The 27,982-nt window shown below is 35.7% G+C and overlaps 1 protein-coding gene across 2 annotated transcripts in view; it reads left to right on the forward strand.

The window, feature by feature from the left end:
• DOC2B (double C2 domain beta) overlaps positions 1-27,982 on the forward strand; it is a 246,040-nt gene that overhangs the window by 126,678 nt on the left and 91,380 nt on the right. For both annotated transcript variants that reach the window (XM_072416382.1, XM_072416391.1), the window contains one exon: positions 8,079-8,188. In XM_072416382.1, coding sequence (XP_072272483.1) covers positions 8,079-8,188 — 110 coding nt within the window. The remainder of the gene's footprint in view (positions 1-8,078; positions 8,189-27,982) is intronic.

Genomic DNA, 27,982 nt, shown 5'->3' on the forward strand with positions numbered 1-27,982 from the left:
ATTTTGTATTGGATTGAATACAGGAGTTTGTATTGAATCCAATACAAAATGTTTGAATGAGTTTCAATTTGAATTTCCTGCACACGCGCCGACGTCATCACGCACGCAGGGAGGAGCCGTCCGTTTTTTTTTTCTCCGCCGGACGGCTTCTCGCTTCAGAGATCATCTGGCGCTGGAAGAAGAAAGACGTGGACGATCAGTGGGACCAGGTAAGAAGCCGGCCGGCATCTTGTGTTCCGCCGGCCGGCATCTTGTTTTCACAAGATGCTGGCCGGCTTCTTACCGGTCCCGCTGGCACCCGACAAGGGACACCCAACGCTGGCGAGGGAGATTGGCGGCCACGATCGACGGAGGACGACGCTGGAACACGAACACGACGCTGGATGAGCACAGCGGGACCAGGTAAGTAAGGATGTGAAAAAACTCGGGGTTAACCATCCTAGCCATTTTTTTTTGCCCGTACGAAGGTCGGGCTTAACGGCTAGGAGGTTAAACTAGAAAAACCAGGTGCCGAGGGGGTGCCTGAATAATTTGTTTTTAAACACTGCCATGATTTTAGCATTTAATTATATGTCATTTAAAAATGAAAAATCTATTCAAAATGCACACAAAGTGATATTGTCTTATCATCAAGTGTCATGGTAACTTTACTTACTCATCCAAATCTGAATTATAAATTTTTAAGACCAAAATATTCTAGAGCAGGGGTGCTCACACTTTTTTGGCTTGCAAGCTACTTATAAAATGACCAAGTCAAAATGATCTACCAACAATAAAAATGCTAAACATATATTTTTTTATAGAGAAAAAAATACAGTGAAAAGAACGAGGTTTGAGGCTCAGAAGTTCAATGCAAAAAATTAATTATGTATTTATACATAGTTGATTCATACATAATTACAATATTATAGGTAAATCTTGTATTGTATCCCTGGTCCTGTTTACATTCACAGGAGTGGGATGACTATATTATAAAAATGTATTCTACCACCATAAATTAATTAGAACTCAAAAGATGAGACCGAGAAGGTCCTGACTTCAGTAAATTGAGTTTTCATACAAGAGACCCAGTATCCCCCTTTATGCAGTACAATCACTGATCTGATCTTTTTGTTTACACCTGCATCCCCTAAATAGACTAACTAAAATCAATGTGTTTCATGATTTTTTTTGTATATAAAAGCTGCAGCATGTTTGATACACAAAATACACAAAAATGATCTGTGGGCTTCTAATAGAATAAATAAATGTTTTAAAAAGAATTAAAACTATTACCGCTTGGGAGATATATTAATGTCCATTGCAACCCAAAACCACCTTAATTTTGCCTTTCCAATAGCCTGCAATGCAATTGACCAAAAACTTTCATTTCTTCTTCTTGCTAGACACAAGTGTTTTTTTTTTTTGGCTTGGTCAAAATTGACATTGCGTTTTTAACTATAACGGACTATGCACTGTGTAAATTAAACTATTACATTCTCTTGTGGAACTCCGTAGTTGCATATTTGGAGTTGTAATAATCAGTAAGATATCAATCTGTGATACATTCTGAATTTTGCTCTGTATGGATTAACATGTGTTTACAATGTCTCTATTGTCTCCTAATGCAAAACATTTGAGTAAAAAGAACAAAGCTTTCTGGAGAAAATTCCAGTATTCAGAAGAATGAGCATTTGCACAATTGACAAGCAAACCCCTTTTATTAAAACTGTGAGGTGTTGATTCCTATGCCCTAATTCATGGCAAAAACTTTTATTTATTGATCTAATCAAAACCCATTAAAGTAAGAAGTGTCAGTGCTGGCAGCTATGAGAGAAATCCATGTAGCTAAAGTAAAAATTGCTCCAAATTTAGCGCAGTTCCTGCAGCTCTGGTTTAATTAAAGCTTTAGCTGAATTCATCTAGATGTCCCCCCTGGTTGTTCAATCTCTCATCAGAACAGTTGGTTGGTGCTCATATTCAGTTAAGGCACGATTTGTGCCGTCATTTTCTCTAAAATGCTAAAGTTACAGAATGACAAAGGGGAACACTAAGTCCTTAGGAAAAGCATTGATCCCTTTTTATAAGCATATTCACATAAAATTAAAGTTTTCCTGGACAAATGTGTATTTAGTTACTTTCTTCTGTTATATTGAAATATATGAGAACCTAGGTGCAACAATTTGCAATCTTCACATACACTATAGTAAGCCAGCAGACAGCAGACACTTCAATGAATATTCCATTCACATTGCGTTAAGTATAGTCCACTGCTCTCAATTGAAAGGAAAGGAGTTGCAATACTGAGATTGTCTTGTTATACTGTCATGGCAAGTCTAAGACAATTTTTTTAGTGAGCGCATGTTGAAGAGTGTGTTACACCCTCAATCTAATACATGTTAGACTTTGGAGTAATTTGGGTTTAGGGCCATTTCAGACTTGCAGTGGACTGCAGCATTGCAACAAAAGCCTGACTGCACTCCTAATCTTTCCTGTTCAACTAAACAGGAGCGGTTGGGAACCTTTTTGTGGATTCATTTACGCAATTTTGTGGTTGCAATATAGTTGTGTAAGCAACATGATACTTCTGGTCACATTAGCTCTTTGCACATGCAAACAAGTTGTCCTTCAATGTTGTTTGCCACTCCCAGGAACATATTAGCAGTTTGCATCTGCTAACCATGGAGTTTTCCACCACAAGAAAAATATAGCCAATGTGCTTGTAAACATATACTTCATGGAGTTTATATTTGGTTCCGATAAATTTAATCTGAGGAGGTTTTCTATAAAAAAAAAACGAGATTAGGGGACACATCATTAAAGCATTGAACTCCCCCTAAATGTCTGAGATTTTTACAGTAGAATATGTTTGGTTATTTAGAAATATTATGTAGGATTTTTTTATTATTTCTGCCAAGGAAAATCTACAATACGCACATATGACTACATTTAATAAAGTTGTTAATTCCCAAATGAAACAAAACAAACTCAAATTGATTACCTGTCACTGCACAGAAATTGTTCTTCCACTGAAGCATGCCTCGGTAGTTTACTTTTTACTACATATTAGACAATGTTATAAATTGGTGATGTCTAAGTGCTAAGATTTAACAACCATAATAAAGTTATAGATCTTGTTCCTCCGTCACTTAAATTCAATTCACTTGCCTGGAAAAGGATTTCACAGAATGTATGATAAATAAAACTGTGTACGTTTTCTGTTCAAAGCACTTATATATATTTCTACCTTGAGGATATTTCAAATTGAGTCTCATTGTGAGATCTCATTTAAAGATAAGATTTAGGCACAGTCAAGAATATGCTTATAGTAGGACAAATAAAAAATACAGATTTCTTGGCATTAAAGATAAATTAATCTAAACACTTTACTACAGCACATCTAAAACACCAAACATCAAACTCACAAAAATAATAACACTACTACTATCACTGACAGGTCTGACAACTTGAACCTCATGAGATATTAGCAGATTTGTTTCAAGTTACTGGCAATTAGGTGATGGCACATTATCAAATCCAACTTACCCTGTTAGATCTGTGTCATTTTTTTATGACATACCTTTATTTTTCTTTTAGTACAGGTAAGCCCAAAAGGCAGATGGGAAGGGTAGACAGTAAATATATGTATGAATAAAATACACGATACCTTGTAAGAAAGTTTGCCATAATAAATGTATTTTATTGTGTACACAACAGAACTGAATGTATACATTCATATAGACTAAATTTTATTGCCTATAAAATTTAACAATTTAAGTCCTTGCCAGTGCTTCCTAGTATAAGTACCCTAACCATTCATACCAGCCAGAGATCACACTGGCTCAGGGATTCCCATTACCCAATTTCAATTATACTTGTCACTTCAATCCACAACCACAGAAGCTTAAGCTTACATTACCTCAGTAGTCAACAAACATCAGTTATATCCATTTTTAATTACTTCACCTGTTCTAAAAAACAACTTTATTGTATTTGCCAATGCCAGATTCCTGCCATAGCATTTAGTTGTTCTTGGGATGGGATTTTTTAAAAGTAATATGCTATTTGCTAGCAAATGTTTTTATTCCTGGACCAGATTAGTTCCAGGTTTGCCAGATCACTCAGCTTCACAGATGAAAGTATATGTTCTCCAGCCATTAGAGAGCTTTAACAAATCAGGCCCATTAAGTGTGTATATATACAGATAATTTCCCTCTCTCTGTAAGTTTATTAAACTCAGTTTATTGGACTCAGTTTAGAACCAATAAAAAAAAATCTGACATTTATCATGCTCAAACCACTGCCAAATATGGGCACATATAATTAAAAATCTCCTGGATTTCCCTCTGCCAATACACTTGATTGCTTTTGACCCCAGGCCCTATCTGGGCACCTCGATTTTGCTGTCTTTATATGGAAATTAAAAGTACTAAATTTGAATTCGAAGTACACATTCATTAACTGATTGTGCCCAAAATGAGGACAGCTTAACTTGCAACCTTACATATTTACTTTTTTAACCCTTCAAATAATGACCCAACAGTCAAATGGTAACCAGTCATATTACATCTTATGTAAGTTGAAACTGATACATTATTTTAATAAATGCAATTATGACAGATGTTTATCTCAACATATTATTTAGCAGCAAAGTGTCAGTTACTGTAAAAAAAAAAAACAACACTGTGAGTTATTAACAAACAAAGCAAAAAAAACTTTATGGAGCTTAGACATTCATTAATTTTTGGTGAAAGCTGTGCTTTGATATGCAAAAAGAAACAACTGCAGAGTTTGTCTTGGTCATTAAAGAGTTAAAAGATGTTGTAGAAGCCTCTATCAAGCCTGCACAAGAACTAGCAGGAAAAACCCGTTCGTATCTAGGAGTCGTCTGTAAGAAAATGCTTAGTTAGAACAGGAGAAAAGACAACCATCTAAAACACACAATGTTCTAAAACCTTCAGTAATCCAAAATACAGAGGGTCATGATATTTACTTCCCCCTTTCCAGAGTTGGCAACTGCTTTTTAAAGCAGAACTAACCCCAAAATAAAAAAACAAAACGCACACTTACATTGAATCCTGCAGATCTGTTGATCTGTCGGGAGGTTTCTTCGTTTGGGTCCCACTTTATCCCGGTGTACCTCTTCCTCTGCACCGGACACCAACATCTTCTCTCTTCTTCCGGGTTCTTCTTCATTACTGATAGTTGCTTGGAGGTTCAATAAACAGGTAGAGCACACATGTAAATATTTTAAAAACAAAAAGAGAAAAATGCATTAATTAGTTAAGGTAAAAATTTGTTCCCCTCCCCCAATGTTTTTTTTTTCTTATTAGAGCAGGCTACGTCACCCAATGTCATGCCTGTGCAATGCGAGATCTAGTGACGTAACCAAAAGAATAAAGAGGAAAAAAGAAGATGGCGCCCGGCATTTCCTCTGAACCGAAACAAAGGAGGATTCTAACACGGCGCGGGACTAATGCAAGGCCATGGATGGGGGTTCTGCGGAAGTAAAGGTAAGTAGTGTTTTTTATTTTTTGAGGTAAGTTCCACTTTAACAATTTTAGTAATCATATAATGCCTTCTCACTACAATAACTAAGAATACAAACCAAAATATAAATTTTTTAATTTTTTTTGTCATACAGGGCAGAGTATTATTAATATCTAGTTGGCTAAACTTTTTACTGAATTTCTTGCGCAAAATAAAATTTCATTAATGTCCTGTTGTTTGATAAATGGTGTTAGGTTTAATTAATCATACTGAGATGCACTGAACATTTTATTATACATTACTTACATAATTTAACACTGCATTGTAAAAAGAACATTTTGTTTAAATGTGAACACGAGCTCCTATATCCTTTAAAAGACTGGCAATTAAAAAACAAATGTTGAGTGTATCCTTAAGAATATGACACCTGAATTACATTGCTGGCTCATTTCTCATAGTCCAGTAAGTATTCAAACATAGGCTAAATTTTTGAAGAACCAAAAGGTCCAAGGAGCCACCTGAGTTTTCATCAATCATATTTGTTTTGACTGTGCAAATATAAAATACAAATGAGTTCATGCTTTAGTACATGGAATCATTGCTTATATGTTTTGTGCAAACAGCATATATCTCTGCAGCCAATAACAGTCTCATGGAAGTTGTACAACTACCTTTTTGGGGTCAATGTATGCTAATCTGATAGCGCAAATCTAAGTTGCAGGGGTGCTGTCACAAATTTTTCCTCTGGGAAGAGGGACCTGCCAGGGCTTTGCACACTTCTATTTATTCTAGCCATAGAACCTCTTGCGAAATCATTTCATGACTGCCAGATTTTTGAGGGCATTGGTATTCAGGGCAAACAAATTAGGCTGACTTTGTTTGCTGATAATATTATGTTGTTTCTCAAGGACCCAACGAGAGACCTGCCCACTATTATTGAACATATCAAATACTTTGGTATATTTTCCAGTTTTCAAATTAATTACAAGAAAAGTGAAATGCTATGTCTCCAGCCAAACCCGCCTTTAGAGGTCACAACAAAAATTACCAGCCTAGGCATTCAAATGAACCTAGGTCTGAATTTTCCAGACTTACGAAAGTACAACATTGCCTGTTTATTACGCCATGTTAAGGATTGGTGGCATGGCACAGCACATTACACTGTGGTTAATCTTGAAGCTCCCCTGGTTCACCCATGGTTTCTCCTGGGCTTGTTAACTACCTCATATGCTGATGTACCCCAAAACATTAGATACAATCTACTTTTTAAGGACACCCTACTAGCTTGGAGGGAAAACAAAAAATGATGCCAATGCGGAGTAGGTATTACACTGGCTGCTCCCATTTGTTCCACTCCCTGTTCCACAGTTTTTGGGAGCCGGGAGGTGTAAAAAATATAGGTAATTTGGTGGATGAGGACAACAAACTAATTTCTTTTGATATAATTGGGGCCAAGTATGCCATCCCTTCCCACCACTTCCTGTACTACCTGCAAGTAAAATCCATTTTTTTTAGGTCAGATAGACAACTGAATTTGGTACTACCTCCCCAGATAAGACGAATGTTGGGTGCACCCTCCTTAAAGCACTCAATCTCACATATGTACCCCTTACTCATGGACTGTCTAAGAGCCTCGGAGTCTACACAATTATTTATACAGCGCCAGGCATCCTGACAGCTTGTCCTAAATGTGCGCTGCCTATGGCCTCCCTAGAGCATGCTTTGTGGGACTGTCCTCTGATCCTGACCTTTTGGCAGTCGGTATTTACATTTATGGCATTAATTACAGGATGCCCTTGGCATTTGTCCCCACATCTGGCACTATTTCATACAGATGTACCCAACAATCCCCTTATCCAGACTGATCAAAAGGTGTTGGTCTCCAAATTCGAGCACCTGTGCCTCCTGGCGGCAAAGAAAAGTAAATTGAAGCAGTGGCTAGAGCCTACTCCTACTGCTACTCAGCCTATTCAATACCTGCAGTCGCTTATGGGTATAAATGGGACAGAAGCCACGCAGCATATAGATACCCATCCTCAAAAAATTTTTGGCATTGATTACCAAATTTAAAATATACCTTATCTCCCACTCAACTCCAAGATGTTTTTGATCTTTTTTAGGGATATGGGGCTGCTATGCAAACACCTTTTTGTTGGTACAGAGATGACAGCGGGACGTCCAACTTTTCCTAGGTTGTTTCAGGGGGGATTAACTCACCCTCCATTTCGTTCTGTTTGTTCAAAGTCCAGATTGACTTGGTTTGTTTTTGATCTTTTTCTTAATAAAGAAACAGTTCACAAATAATAAAAAAGAAATAAACGAAAAAAAGTGTCAGAATATGGTCCTCTCGGAACTATTGCTTCAGGTACTGTCTCCTAACGCTATTTATAGATTTTGCAAGTTTTCATAAATGTACATCTCTGTTAGGTAAAATGTTTGATATCTCTCCGAAAATTATTGTATTTTGAAACTTTCCTTTCTTCTGTCAATAACAAATAAATTTAAAAAAATGCCTATATTATTTTGAAAACAGAATAGAATGGTTATCAAATAAAGATTAAAATAATTGTGCTTCATTTTATAACAGACCCGGTCTTGTCTTGTTGCAGGCAAACAAATTACGAACAAAGACCTTAAGGAATACACTTAACCCCACATGGAATGAAACACTAACATATTATGGGATCACAGATGAAGACATGATTCGTAAAACTCTTAGGTGAGTCTGATACTGTTACAATCCTTCCTAAGAATATGTTTTTCTTGAAACTGCCACTAGATTATGTGCCTTGTTTTCTGTAGTGAATTCGTAAGTTAAAATTTTGTCTCTGGAATGAGTATCTCTGTATGATATACATTAAAAAAATCCCAAAGTTTAGGATTGTATAAGTGTAGAAAATAAAAATTTGTAATCAAAACATTTTAATATTTGTTTAAAAATTAGTTAAATTTAACTTGATATCAGCAGTATGTAATTTTCTGTAGAGCAATAGTTAGAATGGGAAACATTCAGAGGGGTTGACATAGCAAGTAGTCTCACTAATAAAGAAGAGAGCTGAAGTATAACTAATTTAAGCCTTGCTTCTTCCTATTAGTTACAGGCTAAGGACAGTTTGCTGACCCTACTGTATTGCCTTAATTCAGTACAGAAAAGTCATGTCCCTCACCTGCTAGAAAAAAAAATTGGAAACTTCAGCAAAAGGGGTAAAAACTGCCAGCTAACCGTTTCATAAAAGGGGGCTAAAAAACTTGTTAGGATAAGAAAGCGCAATAAGCTCCCTTTGCTGTTTTCATTTAGTCACAGAAATACACATTCTTTGCAGGTAAAACAACTCCAATATATGTATTTTAAAGGTGTACTTCGCTCACCCAAAACGATAGACAGATGGGAACATTTTTTCAGTGGTTTTATCTTCATTATAGTTTCACTATCTAGTAAGGTGCTGACATTTTGAGGAGGGGTAAACATTTGTTTCACTATCTGTTTTCACACATCTGTTTAATTTATACCAGCCAAACTCTTAAGACTATGCAGTCATTGTTATATTTATAGGTTGTGTCTAGTAGACCACAGGATGATGTAATCATGTTGACCTCCCTACCAAATATACTTACGTCATCAGAATAATTTCATGAAAAAAAAAGTACACTCATTCCTAAGTTTGAAAAGTAATTCAATACTATATATGATATGAAAAGAAAAATTTACCAGTCTGTCTAATCTTTATTTGTATTTTGTGACCTTGTTTCAAGCTCTTCTGATGAGGACAAGCAAATAGCTGAATAATTGATTTACCTACAGGCTGTACAAACTGTGAAACTGTGTATGTGCTAGAAGAATGTATATCTTGCAAAATAGGGGAAATTGATTTCTTGTACAAGCTTATATCAGGTTTTCTGTTGCTTTCCAAAGGATCAGCCATAGCACGTATGTGATGGCACCTCTAAAGGTTTGATTGAGCATGTTAAAACCAATTCCTATTTTAAACATCAGTTCAAACAGGAGTGAAGAAAAAATTAAATAAAAATTAATGAAGTAAAAGTTACTTAATTTAAAATGTACCATTTCATGCATATCACTTTTTCTACTCCTAAAGCAGGCACAAAACCCTATTTTTCCTATTACTTTCCATTGCAGGAGAGTTTTATAATTTTTAGCAGTTCGGCTTTACTGTTAAACTTACTGTTTAAGTTTAACTTAAATAAAAGTTAACTCAAATAAAAGATCTAACTAGCAGACCTGAAAAATCAACAGTAAACATAAAATCAAATGTTTTAGTAGTTTATTCTTTTACTTCATGTTTTTAATAAATTTAGTCCTTCTGTACCACTGTTTATCATCTACATAGTGGAACACACTTTTAGTTATCTGACCCCCTTTTTGGGTCAATCAACAATCTTTTTATGTGGGACAGTATGGAGCAGGCTTTCTGCATGGCTGGAGTCATCTTCCTGTGTCACATTGACAATTTGTAAGTATTGCTTAAAAAGAAAACCAAGCCCCAAAAACCGATAACTGCAGTTTATTAGGTATAACATATCAGGTATATCATACCATTATCTAATATACACTGGAAGTGACAAGAACACAAGATTTCTGGTTGGATCAACAGTTGTTTTTCTGTACTTGCAGAAAATGTTCTTAAAATAGGAAAACTAGCCACCACATCACCACATTTTCTATATGTTTTTATTCTTAGGATTATTTAGCCTTCATTTTTTTAAGTTATTGACAGGTGAACAGGTTCCATATATGTGCATTTTAGATTTAAAAGTTCATTTAAGTTGCAGACTCCAGAGTTCTGAATGTTTATTTCCTGAAAATAATTGCATAGATCTCAAGCACTGCAAACTCATGAAAGTCGTGCATTCTGTAATTTGCTTACCTTTTAGCCTTATGAAAAACAAAGTATTTTTTATCACAATAACTGTCAGTCATTCTTGAGCCGGTGGTCTAGATTTTTGTTAGTCTTGTGCCGACTGCTTAGACTTTTGTTGAAGAACACAAGATGTAACCCATTACAGTGTCAGACTTTACACAGTATTACTGTTCTTGCTAGCACTCAGCAGGTCAGTGCAGATGGCAGTCAATTTATGGAAGATTAATGTGATCCATATTTTTGGATTCTTCTACCTTTCCCCTTAATATCATATTCATTACTGATGCTGGCAATAAAATCTTCTGTTGTTTTATATGGTGTTGAATAATTGATGTGTAAATATTTTCTGTAAAGATTGAAAAGTGTGGTGCTTTTTTGTTAACCTGTTTAAACCAATTTAAAGTTCCCAGGTGCATGTAATGGTGTACCCAGTGGTGTATTTTATTTAATATATATATATATATAACACATACCTAAACAAAGCTAAGACTAAAAACCACACTCACAGCTGACTATTTATGAATTCTTGCAAAGCTATCCTAAGTTAACTTTAGTGGCAAAACCCCAGTGCTCCGTTGGCTGGAGAGAATACACTTTCATCAGTGAGCTGGGTGATACAGATAACCTGGAATGGATTTCTTCAAAGGCATTTTCTATTTGTTAGCAAATATTTTTAATCTTGGACCAGATCCATTTCAGGTTTGCTGAATCACCCAGCTTGACTGATGAAAGTGTATTCTCTCCAGCTTTGGACAGCTTTATTAAATCAGACCCTTAGTGTCTCAAGTTAAAGAATCTTACCTAAGAAATAATAGATGTTTGTAGATATTTCAACTCGCCAATGCCCACTAAAATCTGATTTGGCAATTTTCTTTAGACTGATGTTTTCATAGATATTTTTAAGTTTATTTAAGCTATTTGGTTCCAGAAATCAGATCCAATGACTTTTAATTTTTTTATTTGCTTGCATTTTTCCCTGGCAAAACTGTAACTTTAGCCTCCATTTCTAGATAAGTGCTGATAATAATGTAAATACTTGTACGTAAAAGTTTGTTTTAGTACTTAACAATATTTGCTTTCCTTCAACAACTTGTCCAACACAGGTCAGCCACCATAGGGATTTAAGCCTGAGTTGGGACTAACAAATCTTCTCTGACATGCAAAATTTACAGTTCATGTCTAAAGATGAAAACCTGTCCAGTCTAATAAAAGATTGTAAGCATGGTTTAGATTCTTATGGATGCGCAGTGCTGATGGTTTTATTTCAAAAGATGAAAACTGTTAGTTCTTTATTTTTCCAGTAAAGTATGCAAAGCTGACAAACACTATATAATCCAGAAAGTAGCATAATAACAGTTTAACACTTTGCATTGCCCATTTACATTGTTATATTTCACTAAACTTTGAATTGTCAGCTGTGGGAAAAAATGTCATTTTTATTTATTGTTACTGACTATTATATTATATTATATTAACATCAATTAGTGTTGATGTTCAAATTCGGGTTGTCCCTATATGCGACCCGAATATGGCTGTTCGAATTCGGATAGACCCGACCCAAAAAACACAGCAAAAATTCGGGATTTGACAGCAAAAATTCAGGAAAAAAAAAAGTTTTAAAAAATTTTTTTTTAAATTAATTTATTTGTATGTGTTTTTATTTTACCTTGTTCTTTTTTATTTTTTACAGGTTATCCAACAATGACATTATGAATCATAATGTCATTGTGGGATTCCTGGACCGTGGGAGCTTTGCGGTCACAGCTAATTGAAAGCAGGTGCCTTCAATTAGCTGTAACCGCAGGCAATAGGAGGGCAATAGAGGCTGAATGGAGATACGTATCTCCATTCATTACCTCTACTGCTCTGTGATTGGCTGAGAAAAAGGAAACCCTGATGACAGCTCAAGCATCTGTCATCAGGATTTCCTATTTCTCAGCCAATCACAGAGCACTAGGGATGAATGGGCACAAGTCTCCCTATTCATCTCTAGTGCTGAATGGCTGAGAAATGTAAAACCTCAGCCAGAGCACTAGGGGTGAATGGAGAGGCTTGTCCTCATTTAACCCCTAGTGCCCTGCGATCCCTCACTATCAGGAGGAGTCCCAGGGCTGTGTTCATTGCAACCCTGGAAATCCTCCTGTCATTGGGATAACCTGTAAAAAAAAAAAGTTTAATTACACAAACACACACACATTAATAAAATATTTTAACATTATTTTAAAGCCTTGTCCTATTTTTTACTTATATTTTAACCCTTTCAGTACCCCTGTACTCATTCCCCTGGGTGGGGCGGTGGAGATCTGGGAGTCTCCTTATTAAAGGGGGCTTCCAGATTCCAAAGTCCTGCTAAAAATATTTATAAAAGCCCCAATTGTTTTCAGTGGAAGCTTTCATAAAAGCTTAAAAACGCTTGAAAAAGCCTCCATTGAGTTCAATGGAAGCGTTTTCCCGCGTTTATCCAGCGTTTTAATTTTTTAAATGTTGCAAGCAACGTTTAAGATAACGCTCAAAAACGTGCCTGAAGGAAACGTCCTGGTGTAGATTAGCCCATGGGAATGCATGGGGACTTCAAACATGGGCTTTAAAAAGGCCTCAGGTTAAACGCTGGGGAAACAGTCCGTGTAGACTAAAGCTGCATACACACGTCTAATAATTATCATTAGAAATGACTGACGAACGACCGATGAACAACCGATTGGGCAAAAAAAAGTGACCAAGGACGCCGATGAACGAGAATTGTCGTTGGAAATGATCGACCGCTACGGTGGATCTGATTGGCCGACGATCTTTCACTATCTATCGTTCAGTGATTGTGCATGTTTCTGCGGTACACTTTCTCCTTTACATGTCCCTCCCTGCCTCGTTCAAACGATTGTATCTAGCGTGTGAACACTGTTGGTGGATTATATATGAACGATCATATTGTTACAGCATGTACAGAATTGTGCACAATATGATTGTTCAAGTATAATCGTGCATAATCGTTGATCGGTTGTAATCGTTCATTTTCTAACAATAATTATTGGAAGTGTGTACCTAGCTTTAGCCTAAAACTGATGTGACAGGTGCTCTTTAATCTTCATGTGAAGTACAGGGGTATGTAATAGTGTTATGTATCTTTTTATAATGTATCCTTTTACAATGTATCTTTTTATGTATCCTTTCATAATGTATCTTTTTACATCTGTGTGGAGGCTGTAGAAGCTCTACACAGTGCTGAATAAAACCCAAATTTTTCCTCCCATTGACTTCAATGGTGTTCGACTTTGACATTCGATTTTTTTGCTATATTTGAGCGAATAGCTGCCGAATCGAATAGTGAGCTATTCGACCAACACTACCATCAATATTTTGGAATTGTTTTGTATTTTGCATACATTCTAGGCCTCATTTATTTGCATCTGAGATAGGAATGTAACATCACAGCAACAACCATATTAATATCAAAGTCAAATATGTACCACTGTAGATGACCATTAAAAAAATCATTTTACTGAAGAACATGTTGTTATAAATTATGCCTACACAAGTATTGTGTTCCTGTTCTTTAGTCTTCTGTTCTAAAATAACTGTTCTTGCTAAGTAGTTTTTTTGTGCTAAGATACCATTGTCTTGCTGCACAGTAAGAATTCCAGTACCTAATCCCTTTAATTCCTTCTACCTAAGCATGGGTTCTAATTTTACAATTTGAGGCTGGGGGCATTTACCAATCCCAAAACACGTAAATTAGCTAAAGATTTTGGGATATTTACAGATAGCATTTTACATTTTTTTCCCTTTTTTAAACTTATACCATACTGATTTTAGCCCTTAGGGTTAATTTCCCAAAACTATATAGGTTTATATAGTTACTTATAAATGTCACCAAAGTAATTCTCAACAAATTTTTTCCTTACAAATTTTAGTAGCTGTAAACTTTACTGAATCAGTTAGTACAAGCTCTTTTAAAAGACTCACAAAAGATTCACATTCTCACAGCTCTTTCAGTAAACCAGCCTTTCCATGGGGAGGTTTAACCCCCTGTGTCTTTTGCAAAGGGCTTAAAGTGAACAATTTTGCACTGAACTTACTATATGGACTATATAGACCTTTCATTGCATGTTCTTAAGGATGAATAAATCAATTTAGCTAATCTATCTTTATATAACTCACTTCAGTTTTAAACCTAGTTCCTAAAATTGATTAAGGTGTACTGTACAACCATTCCACCACAAGTAGAAACCTAATACCAGGGAGATGGCAAACAGCTGTTCATTCCAATTACTAATTGCTTTCCTGCATTAGAATTCCCACCACAGTTTAATAGGCTGATGCCCCGATGTTAGAGGGAATAACAACATTTAGGGCTGCTGCTGGGTTTGCCACCTTCACATCTACTGTCAACTTGCAAAAATATGGTTGGATGCTTCTTTCTTTCATAATCTCTACAAAACACCTAATTAAAGTAAGATATCCTATCATCCAGAATCTTCTGTTTTCTCACCACATCTACCTTATTAACTGGCCTCCTTCCATGGCTCTCAGTTATTATTGAACATTGCTCCTCCAGATTTCTGAAATAAATACAGGTGCTTAAAAACAATAACTGTAGATTTATAAATGAAAGCAATATGATTTATAAGTATGCTCTGTGTTACACTAGATTTAGGACTTTTTGATGAACTCTGTAGTAAAGAAAAAAACTGGGGCCCATGGAGTTATTTGATCAATTGACAAAAGGGAGCTCAGTAAATGGAATAGGACCCAATTATGTGATCTCTTAATAACACATTGCCAGCTTTCCGCCAAGCAGGGAACTTTCCCAACTTTTAGAAATAGGGCAATTTTTTCATGGAATAAATCATTTGTGATCTGTGTATAATATATGATTAACTAAAATCACAAATAATTTAGGAACAAATGATCAATACAGTTTCTACATTGTATTTCAGCCAACACAGGATACACTAGAAATGCATTGTTTGCCTTACTCTACAATGCATTTCTATACAAAACTTATATATTTTGCTGCAAGGTTGCTTCCTTAAAAGCTTCATGGTCTTTTTTTATAGACAGCATTGGAAATAAGGCCGAATTTTAGTAACCAAGCTGTTAAACCCACACATACAGTGAACCAGTGCTAAAGCAAACTTCAGTGTACATATGTGTAAAATCCGGAGGACATTTATCAAGCAAATATTGGCACAATTAAAAGGAAAAGTAACTGAGGTGATTTAACATCATACTTCAGGTTTTTGTTACATGTAATGTTTCACCTCGGCATAAGAGTTCTTTCGTTTCTGTAGCAATGCACTTTAGCTGACACCCCTGGTGTGAAATTCTGGCAATCTCCTGCCAGCACTACATGACAGGATCACCCTGGGATTTCCCTCTGTGCCTGTCAGACTCACCTTTTGCAGTCCTCTCATGACTGGTAGAACATTTCTGACAGATTATGAGTTCTGCTTTTTCACAGAATACGATAGAAATATTCTTTATTCCGTTTATTTTTGTAGTATTTTAAATCAGACTGAAAGTTTGTGAACCTTTTATATGTCTGTGTAGCCCATAGGAGCTATATTTTGCTTTCACATTTCAGAGGTTAATAAAAAAAAATAAAAAGCCAACTGACTTTGAAGGACTTTTTTTTTATCTTTTTTAGTTGTTAGGTTGCCTGTAGTTGTTATCTCTAAATGTATACATGAGCCTTGTCTATCACTGGCACTTGTACTCAACATTACTCATTACTCAACATACAACAGGACAAAGTAAATAGTGGAGATGAGTACCTGATGAACATGTGAAATTAGCAAAAAAAAAAATTATCACCTAAAATATAGTGAGGCTGATTTACTAATGTATTCACTTTATTTTAAATTAATAAAGATTGCCTTTAGAAAATCTGCCTCATTGTATACATATTATATGTTATACATATTACATATTTTATTAGGATGAAAAATGGCAGTGGACCTATCATCACAAATAATTTTTTTTTGCAAAAAGCATTGAAAGTTTCAGCCACTAATGATTTAATGTATATATGAGCCCGCAATGGATGATCCATTCTTCCATCCACCTACAAATGTTGGATTCCAAACAGTGACAAGTGATCTCTCCATGCTCACATGAGTTGCATCCATTTATTTCATTTCTTTCAGTTGGGGCAGCCAGGTACAGCATTAACAGTATTGGTTTTTTTTTCATTTTTTTTTTTCTTTTTATACGTGGTGCCTTGATTTATAGAGCTACTTTAACCTGTTTTTAGGAATTGGTAAAGGGCAATATGTACATTATGTGCCCTTGTCATTATTGGGGACAGTTCAGAGTTTTTGCCAAAAGGGAGCTATAGGCTTTGTGCTAAGTAGCTGTAATTAAAGTGATAAACTAATATTGATATGACTAAAGATAATAGATATTTTACCAAAAGAGATTTGGGGATTTTGCATACTTGGAATCTAAATAAATTATCTTTCCTTCAATCTTAGCTCTTTTGCAGACCTTGCTAAAACTAAAAAAAATGGACTGAAGGGATGCTTCAGCTTCTAAAAGATGACCATTCAGGAAACAGGCCTTTCTAAAAAAAAATAGTCTATTGCTGATTGCACAACTTCAGTATAGAACAAATAATAGTATTATAATTTGATATTTTAACCTTTGATTTAACAAATCATCAACTGAATGCCACAAACTAATTGTATAGACTGTCGTGGAATGTGGATTATCTCTCAATCCCAAGAATATCTTTATTTCTGAATAAGTTTATATGAATCTAAATTACCCCAAAAATTCTATACATTTTAAATTAATCTGCACATAATTGCTTGTCCTTCAATGAATTTCCATTAACGCTAAACATAAATTAGCAGAGAAGGGAACACAAGCACTTGAACCCAAACATATTATTGTATACAAAATGAAATTGAAGAAAATATTACAAAATCTTTTTTTGGTATCTGACAAAAGAAGCACAGATTTTTTTTCCCTTACCTAAATAAATCAATTCTATTTTAAGTACTTTTTCTTTAGATAGGAATTTATAAGCAAAAGTGATACAAGGTCTTTCTGCAGTTGTCTGATAAACCCCACAAATAGAATGAGTGTCCTTTTTTCACAATTTAATTTATTTTTCAGGATACAAAAATCCTAGCAGGTTATTTTCTTAAAAAGTTTTACTATAAAAAATACATACATGTTCTTCAAAACCAATAAAAAATATTTAGGTTAAATTGTCATAGTGCTCTTGTCAAATCAACTAACATAAAGTGGTCTATTTATAAAGCAGCGAATATGATATTCATTTAACCTCCCTAGCGGTTAATTTTTTTCCGTTTTTTTTATGTCTAAAAGCTGTACATTGTTTTTCATGAAAATTTATTTTACAGTATATTATAATAGTATGAGTATAATAAAGTTTGAAACACAAAATCATTTAAAAACAATAAATCACACGCACCGACGTCACCGCGAACTCCCCCGGTGACTCATCGGATGCAGAAGCAGGCAGAAGAAAGAAGACGGAGATGGCGGCGCTGGACGGCGTGGGACCGCAGCGGATCAGGTACGTGCTCTATTTACTAACCTTCCTTAGGTGTTCAAACCCTGAGTGTGACTCGGGGTTACCACTTTTAGCAACTTTTTTCTACCCCGAGTCACACTTAAGGTTACCGCTAGGGAGGTTAAACAGTCCCTGGTGGAGAACTAATTACTGCCATTTAAATCACATGGGTTCTCCACCAGGTTTCACTGAACGTCAGATTCACTGATTTATAAATAAACCCCATAGTGTGCTTCTAAACATGGTTTAGTCACTCCCATTTCTTTGGACTCTCAATGTACGCTAGTCTGCATGAGTTACTGTAATCTGAGCTTGCAAGAACTTGAAGAATAACCTTGATTCAAGCATGAAGGCTAATCAACCAATGTACCTCAACATTTTAATAGCAATGTATTTTAATCATAAACAAAATATTATATTGAAAAAAGAGACAGAGGGGTTTTTAACTCTTTCAAAAAGCTCTTTCAAAAAACTCTTTACTTTTTCAAAAGCATGGCTGCAATGCTTTATTGGAAACGGGTATCAAAACAAGGACTTTTCCTTATAAACTCAATACCCCTATATACAAAAAAATTCTGGGGCTAGCACTTTGTCCCAGCATCTATTCTATATAATATTAGGGGTTGAATATCTAGTGCAACTCACTGTAGGCCATGTATGTTTTGTTTGAATATAATCTGTTATGAGGTAATACCATGTCATTAGAAGTACCAATTTCTTAGTAAAAATATATACAGACTGACTTTCAAAAATCCGGCAACCTCTGGACCTGAGGAGTGCCTGATTTTCTACAATTCTGTATTTTTTACAAGTATATATGCTGTATATAGTTAACAGAAAATGACTACCTGTACAATCCTTTACATGGATGCTGAATTCATAATGGGACTATACAGCAGCAAATAAATGAGAAGGAATAAGCAGGAAAGCACCTGCAAGCAAGACCCAACAGCTGATTCTGGAATACAGCGCCATCAATACATAAACAGCGCCTCCAGAAAACATTGTAAATTTGAAAATGTGTTCCGAAATCCACCCTGGAAAACTGAAGGAATCGGATTATCGATGGTCGGAATTTTGAATGCCAACCTGTATATTTTTGGATAACAATAAACCCTTTCTGTCTCTTAATATAATATTTTGTTTATATTTAGAGGTTGGTGAAAACTTTAAAAATTTTGAGAACTAGTCTATGTCCAATGCTCTCCTACCACAACCAATGTTGTATATAGCTGTAAGGAACTTACCCGCCCTGCGAGCCCGCGGTGTCCCTGGGGTTCCCAGCCACAGAGGGGGACGCCACAGTAGCAGGCAGCATGGCCGAGGCTGCTGCCCTGCTCCCAGCTTGTCTGTCTCTACAGGCGGAGGGATCCGCCCTGGCCAAAGTACTGTTCAGCCAGGCAGCAGCCCTTGCATCCCTTTGGATGTGGTACCTGCTCCCAGCACTCCTTTGCAAGTGCAAAGTAGTGCACGTCCTAGGGGTACTGTGGGAAGAGGTGCGCGTGTCACCATGCGTCCCTCTTGTACCCCCCGAGGGCGTGGCACTCGGCTGCCTCGCCCTAGGGCGGGACAGAGTTAGTTTGAATTCCCTGCGGCCAATCAGCTGCAGGGGATTTACTCAGTCTCCTATCAGACAGTGCCAGGTGGCTCAAGGTGATTGGTCATCCTGGCCATTTAAGGAGAGCCTGTCCATTACACCATTGCCCGCTATAGCCTCTGTTACCACAGTGTGCTTGGGTGTGTCTTTGTGTATGTTAAACTTTATCTGCTTGTCATCTCCTCAGTGACCTGGTCTGAAACTAACTCTGATTGAACTCTGCCAGCCCTGACCTCGGATTGTTATTGACCATTCTGCCTGCTGCCAGCCCTGACCTCGGATTGTTACTGACCTGCATTTGCCTTATCCTTCTGTACCTTGCTTGATTGAAATTAACCCTTGCTGTGCTGTGCTGTTTTGAATAAACCTGATTCAAGGATATCTGGAGTTGGTTGTGGTTTGTGTGCCCAGGCGCATTACAATAGCCTTGTTTTAATAGTAAACATATAGATCATTATGTATTGCATGATTTACTGTATGATAATCTTAAAATGAAAGTAAACATAAAATACAAAAAGTCACCAGGAAGTAGAGAGTTTTGGCAGAAGAGACATGCAAATTAGTTTTTACCCTTGCTCCTGGTGACCTTTTGTTCTTCATTTACACTTCCAGGTGTGTTGGCTATGGAATGAAGAGCCCAACTCCATTCCCAGCACCACCAAGAAAAGAAATAGAAGCTGGAGACAATGTAACTCTTTTCCACATATGTGTATTACAATTTCTGCAAAAAGTTCTAGGAGGCTTGAGCTGGACCTAGAAGAATTGGCAGCAATGACAAATTTTCACCCGAACCAACAAAACTAATTTTGATACAATAAATTAGAGTATTAAAAACATAGCTTAGGTAAATATTGAAGTGAATTGTTTTAGGCACTGCAAAATAGTTGAAACCTACATGATAAAGTAAAATTATCAAACAAGCTGACTGCTCTTTCCAGGCTAATAAGTTGATGAAATGTTTGGAAATTTAGAGTATTTTTTTTTTATAGTTATTAGTGTTGGTCGAATAGCTCACTATTCGATTCGGCAGCTATTCGCTCGAATAGAGCAAAATTATTCGGGCGGTCGAATGTCAAAGTCGAACACCATTAAAGTCAATGGGAGGAAAAATTTGGGTTTTTTTCAGCACTGTGTAGCTACAGCCTCCAAACAGATGTAAAAATAAAAACACATACAAATAAATTCATTTAAGAATAATTTTTATTTTTTTTTAAACTTTTTTTTCCCCGAATTTTTGCTCTCGAATCCCGTGTTTTTCGGGTCGGGGCTATCTGAATTCGAACAGCCATATTTGGGTCGAGTATAGGGACATCCCGAATTTGAACATCAACACTAATAGTTATAACATTTTAAGTGCAGAGATCCACAGACACGAAGGTATTTCCTGGTATGGGGAGACATGTAATGCACTTCATGTGACAGTACTAGTGCTTGGTAATTGGCCCAGCCCTGCCACAATCCCAGAATAAACATAAAATGGAACAACAGGAAGCGTACACTGTCCTGTTTTTCCTAACTCCGGGCTACTTAATGGTGTTTCGTGGGAGTAAAAAAGTAAGTATGTGCAACTGGGGATAGTGTATTCAGGTTAACCTTATGCTTTTTCGTGCATTGGGAAAGTCCAAAGGTTCACTTCAAAGTGCAACACCACCCAAAATCAATAATCATTCCAGAAACACACTGTCCTGAATTATATTATCATTTACAAAGCATATGTAAAGTTTTAACACAGAGTTTTAGAGCACAGAACACTGTAGTTTTTTAAATATTAAAAAAGAATGATCATTCTGCAAGGAAATTTTCACTTAGCTTAGTACATGAGGGGATTCTTTGCAGGCTTCTACTATCTAAATATGTGCAAGCTAAGTGAAAAGCCCATCGCTAGGTGATAATTTATTTAGCTAAATAAACGGTTCTTTTAGTAAATCTACCCCACTGCTTCAACACTTGCAGCATTATCATTTTCTTCCTTTTTTCATAGACTCTGCCCACCTACCAAAAATGCTTGGTGTTATTGCTGAACCCGGGATTATCTGTATTTGCATGTACTTGCCATCTGTTATGCCGTTGCAAGGTCATAACTTGTCTTTTTGAGACAATACCTTTATTGTATGCATACATTTTGTGATTTGAACACTTTGCAAGAGATTTATTACACAGAATAGGCTTGCATAAAGGCAGTTTGCACTGTATCTTGAAAAGAAGATAAACTCGTGTTCGACTCTGATGGCTAAACTTAAAAGTCCCATTTCTGTGCTTTTTTCCACACCAAGAATAATTGCCGAAGGGTTGAAACCAAATCTTTAATGTAGCGGTTTCATAATGATTTGAAGTATGACATGATAGATAAACATAGGTTGTGAAAACTGTGTGTGTTGCCTATTGCTTCATAAACAGTTTAACTATCATTTAATAGATTTTACCTTGTAGCACTGTAATCACATAAACAGTCCACACATAATCAGGCAAATTCACATTTAGGCTATGACCAGCAAAATAAATATGATTGTCTTACTATGAAAAACCTTAAGGCAAATTGTTATTTATCAACCAAAATGACATCCTAACAAACAAAATGACAACATTAAATTTTGTATATTATTTTAAAACTGAAGAAGCTGGCTATCCATCGTACACTTGTCCTGATAACAAAAACAGGTGAAAGGGATTCCTTTTTTAATACATGTGGACACTACATAACTGTGGTTAGACGTTACTTGGTAGAATTCAGGTGCTAAAAATGTATGACTTCATGTACCAATGAATTCTAGTGGCATAACTTTCCCAAATCAGCTATATATAACAGCAAATCAGCTGTTTTTAGCTCTGAGACCTCAGCTGTATTAGATCCCATGAACAAAAACACTGTTAGCTTATTGCACAAATGATCATCTCATTTGGATAACTATGCTGTTGTAAAGTATAAGGTAAGAGTTATAGTACCTGTCCCACCATAAATTTTTAGCAGAGTTAGCAGAAGAGTAAAAGTTGAAGATTAGAGTTAGTGTTTTTACAGTTGTCTTGGGCTCCTTTAGATTCATCCTCACTTCTTTATCTGCTGATAACATTATTCCCATACAAAATGTAATTGAAATTCTCCAGCCGGAACACAGACAGAAATAAAAGAGTTTTCTCTTGTAGTGCAGAGAAAAATAAAACCCTTTACCATTATTTTTCTATTTTAACAGAACCACAGAAAGGAATAACAGCACAAAAGGAGTTCTAATCCATCCCCACTCTATTCAAAACTATGAAAAAAGCTTTACATTTTAAAAGATAACTACATGTTTATACACAGTGCATTTGCCTTGTGGGTTGTCTTCCTCTCAGCTAAACAAATCCACCCTCTCCCTCCACAAATGTATACTTCTCCAATATCTGACATTCATGGTCCTGCTGTTTAGCTTCAACTTTTGGCTAGACTTGCATGTTATACCGCCACAGACTTTTGGATGGATAGGAGCAAATTGTGTATTTAATTGTGTCTCAATAGAAGGGCGCTTGGAATAAGTTACCTCAGGTCAAGGGGGCACATATGTTTTAAAATGCAGTTTTGGCATTCTAAGTTCAAGGCAGGAGCATTAAGAATTGAGGCAAAGTTTTAGATGTCTGTACGAATGAATTGTACACTGCCTGTAATACAAGGGGGATCTATTGAACCACATATCTTTGCTTAAAGATTTTTCCATATTACTATACATACTGTGAGTACTCCTAGACAATATGAAAATGTATACTCCTCGACAATATGAAAATGTTATGGTTAATATTAATCTCTTGGTTATTTAACTACTAATGTGGTCATAAATGTACATGAATAAGATATATAATGAACTATTGAAAAGGTCTGCATTTGCAGGAGATTAATGTAAATACAGAATTCTTTTTCTGAATCATGCAGGTAACTTTGCGTTATCCCAATTAGCTCCTACTGAGACTGAGAAAATGTCTGCATAAATGGCATAGACATTCTAATAAGGTCAAGCTGAAAGATCAGTTGCACATCAACATTATTAGTTGTCGCTGTTCTGTGAAAGACATATCACTGACCCAGTAACTTAACATTTTGACTGTTATATTTTAACTGAAATGAAGACAGGGAAATATTGTGCAGGCTTACCTGCATACAGAATGACAGTAATGGTTGCGTATATATAAATATAAGTTATATTGCGTTTTTCAGACATTCCAAATGCATGCATTCTCGCTGAAATTAATACAATTGTAAGCCAATAACTGTAATAATATTTGACTCAAATGATCGCGTGAAGACAGAAAGGGTAAAGCCATGTGGTTAATCTTGAAAAATTGGGGGCCAATTCTAACTAAATATGACTGAACCCTCTAGCAAATCTTTCAAGGGGCTTCTGGTAAAAATCACTGAGCAGTTTGAAAAAAACCTTAAAATGAAAAGCTTTAGAGAAACAAAAACAGGACCTAAAAAACTCTACATTAGTAATAAAAATATTTAACCAGACTGCCCCATGAAAAATATTTAAAAATATGAAAAACAAGAAAACCTGATTTACGGAACTCAGTAGATTACTGCCTAGACATCCATAAGGTCTTCTGGACCCCCTCCGTTTACATCCGTATAAACACACAATAAAGGGAAGAAACCTAAAACTATGTCTAGCTTCACACCTTTATTATATACTAATAAAATCTTACATACTATATTATTCACACTTACACCCCTAAAACTCATCCTGGGAGATATATAAATATATATATATATATAAAATATATATAAATGTTTTTTTGTTTTTTTTTTAGAATTTAGGATAGAATGATGAAGGGTAAAACATTTATTTTTAATGCTAGCCATGACCCTGAGATTTTAAATGCTGTCTATATCCTTATAGATAAAATTTCTCTTCTTTTTTTTTACCCTGACACCTGTCACCTATATAGAAAGTGAAATGAAATCTACTGTGAGACAAAACTGGAATAAAATCTTCAAAGCGGCTTCAACACTTTGAAAAAATGAATATATTGCTCATATTGCGCTGATAGGGATTTTGGACATCTATTCTGTCTGGCCCAGTTTATGGCTAAATGTTGGGTTGAAGTGTTGGAACATTAGTCAAACTTTTATATTTGTCTTTGTGTTCAATTAGTTTTTACGTCATGTCTATCTGACAGATGCCAGACAAACATATAGACTGTTCCACCATGTGCTCCTTGACTTTGAAGAAATCTTGGTGACTTGAGACTTGATTTGGGACTTAGTGTCAATGACTGGGGACTCGAATTGGACTTAAAGGGTGACGACTTAGTCTAACCTCTGATCTTTGCATGTGATTGATTGGGTATTATTTTTCACTGCATTTAGGAAAGGAAAATGAAAATTTGTTTTGCAAAGTGAAAGGGTTTACTGTTTGATAATCAAAGGGAATCTACTAAATATGCACCATGATTCTAAAGAGTGGAGCATGTTTACTTTTGAAGTGAAATTTCACCAGAAAAAGGAAAGCTTTAGCATAGTTAGTGAGAAGATCAATGTAATGAATGATGTGTAAACAGGAGTTGCAGTTTATTTTTTACATTTTCTTTGGTTATTTGTTATGTGCAAAGTAAATCTTCACCACATTTAGTTACAAAAAAAAAACCCTTAAATGGTGAAAGTTTTAAAAAGTAACAATGCTCATTGGCAGGTCATTGTTTTTTTGTTATTAAACTGAATGGTGTGGTTGACACCAAAGCACAACCTTTTTTGCCCTACCTGAATGCTAAATATCCAAACTATATTCAGAATAGCCATGAAAACCATGGTGTTTACCTTTTCCAGGCACCTATTGTCTACCGCTAGATGCCCAAGAACACTTTCAGGCGAAAAAGGAATAAATTTGGAAGGTCTTTTGAAATGCTCGTACATGTGTTTAATGGTATTTATAGGTGTTTAAAAGAAAAAACGTCTGGGCCCCCACTATTATGAAAATCTTATTGGGTTTAATAGGTTTTGGACCTTCCTGAATAAAACATGGGGCAGCAAGCATACGTGCATCCCCCCCATCTATAAAAGGTCCTCTGGAATCTGCCAATGAAGGAAAGGGGCAGAAAGGGAGCTCAGCTCTGTCATTGGTAAGGCAGTTCTAATTCAACTCTATGGAGGTGGCAGGGGCAGCAAACCACCCCTGGGTGCTGAATTGAGTGTATAAACAATCAGCCAATAACACTTCTGCCTTGTGCAGCCTGCCACATACAGGAATATGAATGGACCTATTCAAGTCAATGTTAACCTTTGGTTTGCAAAAAAATGCTAATGTTAATGTTAGCCATAACTCCTAATACTTAAAACATGACATTAACATGCAACCTAAACTCCAGCCCTAACAACTAACACTAGCATTGTATTTAAAGTGAGCCCTTTTGGGAGATATTGCCCAGGAAAATATCAGCATTAATCAATGAGCAATGGAAGTTATGTATCTGCTGCAGAAATAAAGTGTAAGGACTTGGGCTAATCTATACTTTTGTTAAAAGTTACCCTGACACATTATTGTGCACCTTACTCCTAATATTAACCCTAAGATATAACCAATACCCTAACTCATGGAACTCTCCTGACACACGTGTTTACATCTAAATTGTGGTTGATGACATTAAAACAATAGGTATTTCCTACTCTATTTTGATCAGGGAAATATTCATTGCTTATCAGACTGAGCCTACATTTAATAGTATATGACTAGTTTAAGGCAAAAGCACTCAAATGTTGGGTTTGGACTATTTTTTCCAGTGCCCATGTGGCAGCACAAATACAAAATAGTTATAGAAAATCCTGTAATGTTTAATAATAAAATCCTTATTATTTAAATTACTATACCTATGCTAAGCAGAAGAACCTGGGAAATAATGTCACCATTCTGCTGCTGGCATTAATTACCCCCCTGGACATCAGTGTAACTCTGTGGCAGCAGCAGTGGGTGTATCTAAGGCAAGATGTTGCCAATGAATGATTCCTAAAAACATTGCACCAGCTTTCTGAGGAGGAAGATCTTTAAAGGTGTTTGTCAAGACACAAAAGGAATGCTGTCAGTATTTTTACAAATTATGACTAAATGCAAGTATTCACTTAAACAGCACATTTGTACTATACAATATATCCAAATCCACTTTAATGAACATAAGCAAGTTGACTTTATTATTTTCAGATATTTGAAACCAAGCACAAATTGTAGAGAAACATTTATTCTCTGAATTTCCAGTTTTTGTAGCACAGCACATCTCTCACTGCTCTTCCTTTTGACATTGTGACCTGTTATTAAAGTGTCAGCAGGAGGTATAAAATTAAACTGGACCACAGAGGGAAAAAAATAGAGCAACTAGCAGGGTAACTAATGGTACAAGAACCCTGCTGGGCAAGGATTTAAAATCAGAAGCTTATAGTACACTACAATACTTTTGAAAGACTTAGAATGGAAAACACAGTTAAGAAACCACAGGAGGTAAAGTAGGGAAGTTGTAGAATTGAGTTTTATGATTATTTACTATACGGTATTAAGTGTTTCTCAGTTTTTTATTAATTCTATACTTCATCAACTTTCTGCATTAAAGTATGTATGATATTCAATACACCGAAGAAATCTCCTTCCAGTCTCTTTATGTCCAGAAGGTACTCTGATATGCTTCCACAAGTATTAGTAAATAATGGAGTCATCTTCATTTGAAGCCTTGTAAGATGCTGCTATTCCCGTGTAAATCCATAAATATCTAAATCACAACTGATTAAATTTGTTCTTCAAAATAATAAGCACATTAGTAGATGCAATAAATGGCATGATACATATATATACATACACATATTTCAACTCTGAAACATCTTCAGTAATGTTAAACACGTTGACTTTATAAGAATATGAATAGTTTGAATGGTTTTCAAAATTTTAATTAAATCCTGCAAGCAAATATTATTTGCATTAAGCGAATGATGCATTTATTCATCTTTGTACGAAACAGTCACTATATTATGTTCATTGGAGAAATATTAGTTTGGTATTTACTGCTAGAACAAGATGCTCTGGTATTTTACTTTGTTCAGATATGAAAAAATGTATTTCTTTTCTTAAGTGGAATGTGAATATTCTTGTGCAGGGACTCTTTCTTTTTTAGAGTTAAGCAAGGTATACTGATTTTTTTTTTTGAGCTTTTCTTTCAAACTATAGCATTTAATAGTTTTACATGTTATTCATGTTTCAATTACTGTAGATGTTTTGGGAACTTTCCATATTACCCAAAAAATCAGAAAGCAGTGGCAACACGCACCTCTGAAAATACCGATTGTAAAATAAATGATGTCTAGTGTATTTGCATTCAGACAATACATAAAGTGCTTGAGTAAACAATGTTCATTTGGGTCCCTGGTGTTATTTGACTGTAGTGATTATAAATAAACAATCGTATCCATCCTGGCTCACTGTTGTCTGTACCAATTTGAGATTGTTTCTTGTTTCTGTTTCCTGACAGCCCAGACTCCATTAGTTTTCAGTTATG

The sequence above is a fragment of the Pyxicephalus adspersus genome, chromosome 1 (genome assembly GCF_032062135.1).
Source record: "Pyxicephalus adspersus chromosome 1, UCB_Pads_2.0, whole genome shotgun sequence".
Taxonomy (NCBI): Eukaryota; Metazoa; Chordata; class Amphibia; order Anura; family Pyxicephalidae; genus Pyxicephalus; species Pyxicephalus adspersus.